The sequence below is a fragment of the Anas acuta genome, chromosome 2 (assembly GCF_963932015.1).
Source record: "Anas acuta chromosome 2, bAnaAcu1.1, whole genome shotgun sequence".
Taxonomy (NCBI): domain Eukaryota; kingdom Metazoa; phylum Chordata; class Aves; order Anseriformes; family Anatidae; genus Anas; species Anas acuta.
The window spans coordinates 4,954,589-4,965,430 of NC_088980.1; the positions used below are offsets into that span (position 1 = coordinate 4,954,589).

Genomic DNA, 10,842 nt, shown 5'->3' on the forward strand with positions numbered 1-10,842 from the left:
TCACGCACTGAAACAGGACCTGAGTAAGGCAAACTTGGTATTTGTGTATCTTCTGCCATGTATATGTGGTATAAAGATGGTTAGTTCTGTATGATTTCTTCCTCCCCTGGACTGGGATACCAGCTGGCATGGAGGGGCACCTCCACTGCTCATAGTGCTCCTGCTGCTACCTTGTGCTAGTGGTTCGGACTGGGGTAAAAAATACATCAGGAGCCTTTAGCCAAGGCACATACGGTGCGGAGACAACATCTGAATTCCAGCAGCCCTGCAACCTTGATCTTCCTTGTGTGAGCTGAGCCAGGTGCCTCACCGTCTCCTGCCTCAGTTTCCCTGAATCAAGAGCAGGAGAAGAGCATGTTTGCAGCCCTGTGCCACGCTTAGGACAAGCTTGGAGGTGGTGGTTTGTTATTGCCCAGTATCAAAACCAGGCCATCCTTTACCCCCCCTGCCCCTAGGACCCATCCTGCTGAAGCAGTTTTCCTTCTTGCACATGTTCCTAAAACCCTTGGAGAGAAACAGCCGAGCCTGGGACTCTCTGCAGAGTCCCAGGCAGACTCCAGAAGGTCTGAGCACTTTCTGTGAGGTCCTGATGAGGCTCAGCTTCTCTCAGGTGCTGCTCACCGCTCTGCTAACTCACAGAAACATAAAACTATTTAGCTTGGAAAACACCCCTAAGATCATCAAGCCCAACCATCAATCTGTGAGATACGAGAAGTAATTGCTAATTCCCAACTGCTGTTGATATCTCTCCATTTGAAAGATGCAAACCCAAGAAGAATATCATTGCTTTTTAATAATTACTGCTGTAATTAAAGACAATTTCATGCAGCTTAGTGTTGCATTAAAATATGTCCTGATACCAGATTTAGTAGTGCTCTATTTTGTTTCATTGCTTTGCTGGGTCACTCCTAAGTTTTAGGAATATTTCAAACAATCAGAGCAAACGAAACATCTGTTTGATGCAAAGTTAAGTACTGAATGTTTATTTATTTTTAAAGATGAATAATTGATTGCCTTGGGGTGCTCTGCTTGTGACATTTCAGTGGTTTCTGTGCCGGACCATGTCACCTCGGTGTCCACTTTGCACAACCTGTGTGTTATCCTCGTGCTTTCAGCCAGCACCACGAGGGCTCCTTTGCTGGTGCGGAGCCTCGCTGGCTGCTTCCCCCGGTGGGGTCAGAGCAGTGCCCCCTGTCCCGCATCTTTCCACCCCCAACACCTCCCCGAGCAGCTCCCAGCCGCACACAGCCTGGGAGGGAGGAAGGATGCGCTCAGCACCAAGACAGCAGCTGCACATCATGCTGCTGCCAGAAGCGGCCGCATCCTGACCTGGCCAAGAACTACAACTCCCAGGAGGCAGCACGGAGACCCCCCTAATCCTCCCCCAATCCTTCCCATTCCCCTCCCCAGCCCCAGGCTGCCGGGGGACCACAGGGATGCTCATGGGGCTGGGCTCTCCTCCTCTCCCCCCCAGTGCTACCACCAACAGCGGTGCAGCAGTGGCGTGGGAACCCTCGTCCATCGGCCGCCCCCTGCTCCTCCAGCCCCTGCTCCCTGCCTTTGTTCAGCTTCACCCTTCCTCCGGTAGCTCTCGCTGAGCTGGCCGCAGACTTCCTTTAGGTCAGCCCAGCTGCGGCCGCAGAACGGTTCGTGGGCGAGTGGCAAGCGCGTCGGTGGCCCTGGTTGCCCCGCGGGAGAGAAATGCCAGCCAGGGGCTGATGGCTCGCCCAGGTAAGATGCTTTTCGGGCCAACCGATGTGTCCGGGTAGCCCGAATGCGATGCGAAGCGACCCTCCCTGCGATCTGATGCTGCCCTTGGTTGCGGAGCTGGAAGGAAAGGCGGGATTTGGATCTGTAGGATCTGGATGCTTAAAAAGAAAAGGAAAGGAAGAAAGCGGGGAGGAATTTCTTCTTTTATGCTAATTGCAATTTAGTTTATGCTAATTTCAATTTGGTGCTTTTTGTCCAAACCCGGAGGCAAGTGAAGCACTGTTACAGATTTCCCTGCTGCAGGGTCCTTGGTGGCTGGAGGCTGAATCCGCTGCCTGCCCAGGGGCTTGGTGACCTTCCTGGGTAAAAAAGGTGCTTTTGAATTTTACTGAGCTCTCTTTGCAGCCTGGCCAATGATGAGGCTTGGTCTGCTGAATAAAAACAAGTTGTAGGGGCAAATATCTGCTCCCCGACCTGTGGAGAGGGCTGGCCCCCCAGAAGCCTCCCCTCCACCAGCAAACTCTAGACCCAGATCCTGCTCCAGGTTTGTGTGCTTTGTCTCTTCTGACTCAAGAAAGTTTGCAGGTAGTTGAGTTTATATATATATATATATATATATATATATATATATATATATATATATGTTTATTTATCTATTTATATATTATCTTTTTTTCTGTAGTTCTTCTGTCCAGTGTGGTGAGTTCAGCTTAGACAGGGACACTGTTGTGATCTGGTGGTGGAGCCACCTCCAGACATAAGTGGGGAGCCAGCTGGGTCACCTGAAGGGAACAAACGCTGTGACTAAATCTGAAATAACTTTCCCCATTATAACTGTCCTCTGAAATCAGAAATATCTGTCCCTCCTCATTTACCACTTGGAGCCTTTTCCTCTGAGGAGTGTACAGCTGCAAACCCTGCACCGCTGTTGCATGTGGATGTCTATGCTCCAAATTTGCTTATCCCCAGACCCACGGCACACCCCACTTCCCAGCCCTACACCTCTGTGACCAGCTCCCCAGGTTCTCATCTTCCTAGCCCCAGCATCCCCAGCCACCCCGAGCTGCAGGGACAGACCTCACTGGCAGCCCGTGTCCCTGCTGGCAGCCTGCCCCATATCTGGTGATTTTGGCAGCAGCACTTTCAGCCATCAGTGCCATCAGTATTAGCCTGGCCAGCCACATATACTTTCATTGACAAACACTTCTGGCATCAATATCTTCCTCCCTTTGGTCCTTCTGGCTCCTCTCCCTGCTGGAATTCACAGTCTTGATAGGAGATGTTGCTCACATCTCTCTTGGCCCTCATTTATTTTTTAATGGCAATCTATAGGACGCAGGCCATGCTGCTGATTGACCCCTCTGTGAAGAGGACAAAGTTGCTTTAGTTTTCTGCTTCTCACTTCTCCAGCTGCACACCAAGGACATCGCTGACCTGCCTTCCCCTCTGCATGAAGGTCTGCCAGCCCAAAGCAGCACACTCCAGTTTTGCAGTTGGTGTCAAGTTTGGTTTTCTTTGGTTTTCTCGGGCTTGAGGGATTTTGGTTGCTGGACAGTCACTCCTTAAAAAATGGGAACTATTATAACAGTTACTGCAAAGTGTGTAAATTGATCGTTTACTTATAAATCTTATTGGGAAAAGGCCAAAGAACTATTCTGAGAGTAAATCACTAGTGCAGCAATAGTAGAGCTGAAACCTCAGCGTCATTGCAGCAATGAGGGAATTTCAAATCCCTGCATTGCCAGGGGAAATTAGCCTGCCCCTGCTGTCTCTGTTGGAGTCCAGTGGAGCTAAGGCCTCAAAGGTCTCAGCTTCAGGCCCCCATGGAGAAGCCAAGGTGCCACCCGTTGTGTCTACCTAGTGAACAAAGCTGGTGGAGTAAAAATAATGCTTTAATTTTCCCTTTATGTTTTCAGTCCAGCAGTCGGAGTCTCCGTGAATGCCAAGGAAGCTTCTCCAGGAGATCAGAGCATGCAGGAGATGGAGTTACAAGCACTGTGTCTGCAGCTGAGGTGAAAGGATGCTGAGAAATGAAGAAGACCACCCACTCCTTGTTGGCCTAGAGCTGGCATTCATAGGCAGCACCCTTTTATTCACCATGGGGAATAAAATGCATCCATTAAAGTACAAAAAGTACACTTTGATGTGCATGTCCTGATGGTTTCTCTACCCGCCCAGGCAGTCCGTCCCCATCACTCCGTGGCTTTGTGGTGCCACCACACTGGGCACAACGCTCTGCCACCATGAGGGACTTGGTGAAGTGCGTGGTGCTGAAGACACACACGTGTCAGGAGTGTGGCAAGTCCTTCAGCAAGAAGGGCAACCTGAAGAGACACCAGCGGATCCACACGGCGGAGGAGCTCTTCACCTGCGGGGAGTGCGGGAGGCGTTTCACCACCCGGGGCCACCTCACGACCCACCAGAGCATCCACACGGGAGAGAGGCCTTTTCGCTGCAGGCAGTGCGGGCGCTGCTTTCGCCTGGAGATATGCCTGGCCGCCCACCAGAAGACACATGCCAAGGGTGGTCCCTACCTCTGTGCCCGCTGCGGCAAGAGTCTGAGCACAAAGATCTACTTCAGCATCCACATGCGGACCCATACGGAGAAGAGGCCGTTCGCCTGCACCGAGTGTGGGAAGAGTTTTGTGAAGAAGGGGACGCTCACCGCCCACAAGGAGATCCACAAGCGGGAGAAGCCCTTCAAGTGCCCTGACTGCAGTAGGTGCTTTGGGCAGAGCGCCACGCTGCTGGCCCACCAGAAGATACACCTTCGGGGGGGGCCTTTCATATGCACTGAGTGTGGGAAGAGCTTGAGCACCAAGCGGTACTTCAACGTCCACCAGAGGAACCATGCGAAGCAAAAGTCATTCAAGGGGCATGTCAATGGTGTGTCTCTCCAGGTCATCCAGATTAAAGAGGAATCTGACATTGCCTTTAAGTCAGAAGAGACTGTATTGGAATATATGCTTTATGAAGGAGGTGGAGCCCAGGGGTGTAGCACATCCAGAAACCCATCTGATCCAAAAAGTCCTCCATGGAAAACCCAGACAAAGGAGGAACCCAGTGATGACACAGAAAACATTACTGCAATAGCCTGCCAGAAACCTTACATCAAGGAAGAGCCAGAAGAAAATGTGGACTATAGAAAGCTCTTTGATCCAAAGATCCCAGTGACGGCTTTATCAGAAAGACAGGTTAAAAAGGAAGGAGATGGTGATGGGCAGCATGACTGGGAAGTTCCTGTAGCGAGTAACAGGGTGCTCCAGGTGAAGGAAGAGCCACAGGAAAGCACTGAATTTGGGATCCACTGTGGGCAGAGACCAAACTTCAGTGCCATCCAGAGGATCCAGATTAAAGAGGAAGCTGGCGTGGAGGCTGACCACCAGCAGTGCCTGAGCCCAAGGAGGAGGCCAAAGAAATGTGATCAACCCACCAAAGAGGGGATACTGGAGACCCAGGAGAAATCCAAGTCCAAGAAGGATCTCCCAATGAAAGGAGCTCCCAAAGGTGAACGGATATTCCCCTGTCCCGAGTGTGGGAAGAGTTTCAATCAGAAATCGAACCTCACCAGGCACCGGAAGATCCACACGAGCGAGGGGCCGTACAAGTGCAGCGAGTGCGGGGAGAGCTTCCGCATGAACCGCAAGCTGATCCGGCACCAGCGGCTGCACATGAGCGAGCCCTTCAAATGCACCGAGTGTGGGAAGAGCTTCACCCAGAGGTCGAACCTGGTTCGGCACCAGAGGATCCACACCAAGGAGGAGCCCTACCAGTGCCCCGAGTGCGAGAAGACCTTCAACCAGAAGGCCAATCTCTTCCGACACCAAACAATCCACATCCGCATGGGGCCTTGCAAGTGCACCAAGTGCGGGAAGTGCTTCCCCCAGAAGCGCCATCTCATCAAACACCAGCTGCTCCACTCCCGAGGGGGAGCCTACAAGTGCGGGGCCTGCGGGAAGCGCTACCGGCTGAAGAAGTACCTGAGGAGGCACCAGAAGATCCATGCGCGGGAAGGATCTGCCCCCCACGCAAAGCACGGGGAGGACATGAGGACTGGTGGTGGGCCCTACCGTATGGAGCAGGGAGTGTTGGCCCCCATGCAAAGTGAAGAGGAGAGCTGAGAGGGCCTGGGACCTGCTTCTGGGGGAAAACCCTTTGGGAAATTGGGAGACGAAGTCTGTCAGCCGTGTGTGTGTGGTACCACGGGGTGGGGCGGGTAACCTGAGGGGACAGCGAAGCTGAGGCAGAGCCCTGACAGAAACTGGTCTCCTTCTGTTGTTTGTTGAGGATGGCCCTCAGGGTATCCTTTGCTCACCCTTTGTGAGGTAGGGCTGAAAAGCCAAGCCTCTTCAGAGCATTTAGAATCACAGAATGGTTTGGGTTGTAAGGAACCTCAAAGTCCATCTAAGTTCAATCCACTGCCATGTGCAGGGACCCCTCCCACCAGCCCAGGCTGCCCCCAGCCCCGTCCAGCCTGGCCTTGGGCACTGCCAGGGATGGGGCAGCCACAGCTCCTCTGGGCAGCCTGGGACAGGGCCTCACCGCCCTCACAGGAAGGAATTTCTTCCTAATATCTGATCTAAATCTACTTGGAGATGGAGGGATGAGGTCTTGGCATCCTTGGTACTGGGATGCTTGTGCCTCTAAGGCCTGCCAAAATTGTGGATGCCAAAATTGTTTTGCGTGGGCATTGTGTAGCCAGGAGGGCTGGGGGGGTGTGGGGGGGGAAGGTATTTTTTATTATATCACTGTGTTTCTGAGAAAGCTGGAGGGATCCTAGCCCATTGAAGCAAGGGCTTAAAGAAGGGGTCCACTTTCTTCTTCCCCCTCTCGTGGCTCTGATCCACACCTGAATCCCACTGGGCTGATGGACCTGAATTGCTAGTCAATGAGTGGTATGGATTTGGGAGTAATTGATGCCAACCAGACAAGGGTTTTAAGCCTTGAATGCCCCAAACCAGGTTCCCAGGTTGGTTTAAGCCAAGTCCCTGAAAGTAAGGTAAGCAAAACCAATGACTGTTTTTCAAAGCTGGCCCAGAGGCTGGCAGTTTGAGTTCTGGTTTCTCTCCCACTGCCCCACTGCTTGGATGTAACTAAGAATGACTTTTCTTAGCATTCAGTGCTTTTATGTCTCTGATGAACCAGGACTGCCTTTGCCACAAGTCCCAGAGGCATCAGCGACCACCAGCTTGAGCTGTCACTGGTGCTGCTTCTCAGCTGCCTGCTTCTCTGCCTGTCACTGTGAGGCTTGTGGTAGGATACTGACTTTACTGGGCATTATTTAGGGAATTCAAATCAAGCAGCAGGATTAGTTGAACAGGTCTTCAGACTATGGACGAGAAAACTGGAAACTATTTCCCTGTTGAGATGCTTTGATGCTTTCTCTTCCTGTCCCTGGTGTAAAGAGGACTGTGCAGCTACTCAAAAGCATGGAGTGTTCTTTATCACTCACTGCTAACGATGGTGTTTGAGTGTTCCCCAGCCAGAGGCATCTTTGTGTCTAGAAATTCCCTGGTGAAATGGGGATGTGGAAGGAGTCCATGAATCCGTGAGCCACTCCCCAAGATTTCTTTGCAGCACTGCTATGTGGCCACTTGGGCACAGTGAATTAAAGACACGTATTAGGGCTAGTTGTATTGCTGTAATATGTAGAGTCCAAGGGGCAAGTGGGAAAGTGCTCCACAGAGAAGTAGTATCTCTACCTCTCTGGTTTTGTGCAGAAAAAGAAGCCCCTCCCTCCCCACCCCCCCCATCTGTGGGGCACATACCTCCACTTTGCAGGGTATGTTGCAGAAGACATCACATAGGTGGCACTGAAAGTCATGCAGCTACCTGCTGTGACACTTTGGACCCAAACTACCGTTTGGCTGCACTGACTGCTTTACAACAGCTGCCTCTCCAGGCAGGAAAACTGAGGCACAAAGGTTAGGAAGGGAACAGGACAAATGGTAGTTTCATTTTACCTCTACCACCTAGTTGGACACCATCGTGATGAGGTGTTTTGTTGTGGTGACTCAAGCCCAACACTGCATACAGCTGCCAAACCCCAAAAGCACAGCATAATTTTGGTGTTTAGAGTCTCTCAGCCTTCAGTATAGTCATGCCTAGGATGTGATTTCAAATGAGACAAGCTCTGATTCAGCTTCTGAAGGAAGCTCTCTATCCAAGCCTTCAGCTGTGAACCATAGCCAAGTTGGTTGATCTGAAAGCTTCCCCTCAAATCTCTCTTGCTTGGTTGAGAATCATTTCTGGGCAGAAAAGGTAGATATACAGGGGTAAACCACAAGTTCAGGATGTTTTAGTGGAGTCCAAGGGTCACCCTTTCTAGAAGAATTGGTCTAGGTTGGGAAGATGTGTTCCTCAGAAAGAACATGGCTAAGCCATCTTGCAAAGCAATACAGCTCCTGTTAGGCTTGCTGAGGAGCAGAGGTACATCAGAGCCCTTCACTGGGGAGAAAGTAATCACCAGATGGATGGCATTTATTTCCTCTTTCTTAGACTAGCACAGTGCTGTAAAAGATTTTACCAGCAAGAGGATCTGGTATGGGAGTTTTTCCTGTTGTATTATTGTGCCCTTCCTTTGACCTGGACGAGGCAGTGAGTCAACGTCGGTAGCGTTCCTGTCCATCACTGGGTCTTGCACTGGCCAGTGTGGGTATCCCAGCTTCTGGAGAAAATCCATGTTAAAAGTTTGTAATATCTTCTCAATAAAGTAAGTATTTAAAGAACAAAAGCACACAAAGTGAGCCTCTTTTCTATTTGTTTGTGGTTTTGCTTTCATTAGCTGTCACTGAGAGAACCATACTACTTTCTACCCATAATACAGAACGAAATGCCAGAGCAAGTGGTGGCCAAATGGACGTGGTTGTGAAGAGCCTTATGGGCTTTGCTGACTGCATTGACCAGCTCTCCAAGAACTGCTCTGCAAGCTCAGACCCCAACGTACAGACCCTGGGGCTCCAGCCGGTGACCCATTCCTTTCACAAAAGGACTTATGTACTCTCAGAAGCAGCAATATATTTATTGATGAAAATAGTGATTTAGCAGGGCTTAATTGTGAATGAGACGGCAATTGAACAAAGATCTAATGGTAAATGTGACATTAGCAATGTTCGTGATGGCAAGGTCACTTGATTATTTACTGCATAGAAGATAGGGTCAGACTAAAAGCATCAGAGACCCTTCTGTTGAGTCACAAGGTGCAGAATGGAGTCCCTTTTGCCATCCAAGCTTCGAAGAGTCTAGATATGACTGGATCCTATCCCAATCCTGGATTTAACAGTTTCTGCCTAACGGATTGTATGCACAATCAATCCTTTATATCACTTAGCTAAGATTACAAAGTTTCAGCGTGCTTAGCAAATCATTTGTAAAGTTTCAACAAGCGAGCTATTAGTTGCTTGCTATCTGCCATAGGTAAGGAATCTCTCGACCTCAAGGAGTAACCTTGAGGAGCATCCCTGCTAACAGGGAAGAAACTAGCATGAAGCCCACTGCATTAGAGGAGAGCTCCATGGGCTCTGGGCCGTCCCCTGTTTATGGGGTAAGACTATTGACTACTCATCCTGTTTGTGCACCAGCCATATCTGGTTAGCCCTTGGATTTATGAGTATGAAACTGGAACCAAATTTGGCTCTCAAGGCCAGATGTGCCTGAGCAGGGTTATGGGTGAAGGATCAACTGAGGAGACCAGGGGAGTTCACTACCGTACCCACACACAGGTACCGTGTGTAGTGCCATAAGGTATCTGCACAGGGCTGGCACATACTGACACAGGCCTTACGGAAGGCCTTGACCTTTCTGGATGAGCAACTGGAGGTCAGGAAGAATGTGTGAGACCATCTCAAATGACACTATAGTGTTAGAACCTGAAATGATGCCCTAAATATGGCTGTTTTCATATATGAGGTAATCTCTACCCTTCTTGTCCCACCTGTGGGGGCACAGTGCTGGAAGCAGAACCTCCTTGGTACCACCAGGGTCTGCCCAACAAGGGGACAAGACATTATGACTTCCTTAAGGACCCCCCATAGAGCTACCTTGCAGATAGTTTGGGCTGCCATATCTGGCGTCTGCTGCTGCTGGACATGTTGGGTGTTGGGATCAGGCCCATGCAATGATCAAAGCTCCTTGAGGGAAAATGGATTTATCTGGGAACAGAACAACGCCAAATCCTCACCCACCCTGGTAGCAAAATAGCCTTCCTCCTTTTCTCCCTAAATTAAAAGAGCTCCTGGGTAATAATAAAATGCTTAAAATCCAAATTTTCTTCACTTCCTTCTTCTTTATTCTTCACAGATTTTACACAGAAAACCACATTGTAAGCTTTCACTAAGCAGTTTCAGTCACCGAGTGAAAGGGATGCCCCCAGTAAATTCAGTGTGGTCAGGCTGAAGCCAGCGGAGTTAAATCACAGCAAACATTGTCAAGTTAAGGGTCAGAGATCCAAGCTCCAATGACTTTTTAAAAGAACTCTTCCAGTGTTGCGCAGTGGGATGGGAAGGGCTTGTACTGAGACACTCACCATACTTTTTCTATCCAAGTCCATTATTTCTGTAGATTTCATGAGGAATTTGGCTGTGAGGCTTTTTTTGAACATTTCATTGACTCCCTGGCTGTGCGTATCAGCTCAGCATCATTCTGCCTCCAGCATGCAGCATGCCTGGAGGAGAGACGGGGGCAGGCTGTGTTGGGGAGCACTTTCACAAGAGCGTGTATTTTGTGCTTTGATGGGACGCATAGAGCTGCTTGGTGCTCAGCACGTTATGGTATGGTGGGAACGAGAGGTTCTGTGGGGCCAGAGCAAACATCTGCTCGGACATAAGTACCCTGGGATGTTTACTTGCCTTTTGAGAACATGACGGTTCCCGTGAGAACTTCCTCAAGAATCCCAGGCTGCAGGGAGCCTGGTGTCCCCACAGATAGGGAGTGAGGAGAGGGAGATGACGACTGTGAAAACTGGACGAGCAACAGGACACTCACCATCACACCCTTCCACACATCCTTCATTTGCTCATGATGAGCAGTCTCCATGGGGAATGACTATTTACCTCCCACCCCCTTAGCCACCTCTCATGCCATCTGTGGTGCAGCTAGGACCAGGTTCTGAAACTGATCTGCCAAGGTCCCTCT

The 10,842-nt window shown here is 50.2% G+C and overlaps 1 protein-coding gene across 1 annotated transcript; it reads left to right on the top strand.

Moving 5' to 3' along the window:
• Positions 1-1,289: 1,289 nt before the first annotated feature.
• LOC137852053 (zinc finger protein 252-like) lies at positions 1,290-7,403 on the top strand. The gene is made up of 2 exons (XM_068673324.1): positions 1,290-1,731; positions 3,627-7,403. The coding sequence occupies exon 2, from the start codon at positions 3,954-3,956 to the stop codon at positions 5,829-5,831; it is 1,878 nt and encodes a 625-aa protein (XP_068529425.1). The 5' UTR covers positions 1,290-1,731; positions 3,627-3,953; the 3' UTR covers positions 5,832-7,403.
• The last annotated feature ends 3,439 nt before the right edge of the window (positions 7,404-10,842 follow it).

Coding starts and splice junctions, on each gene's coding strand:
- LOC137852053 (XM_068673324.1), top strand. CDS start 3,954: ATGAGGGACTTGGTGAAGTGCGTGGTGCTGAAGACACACACGTGTCAG.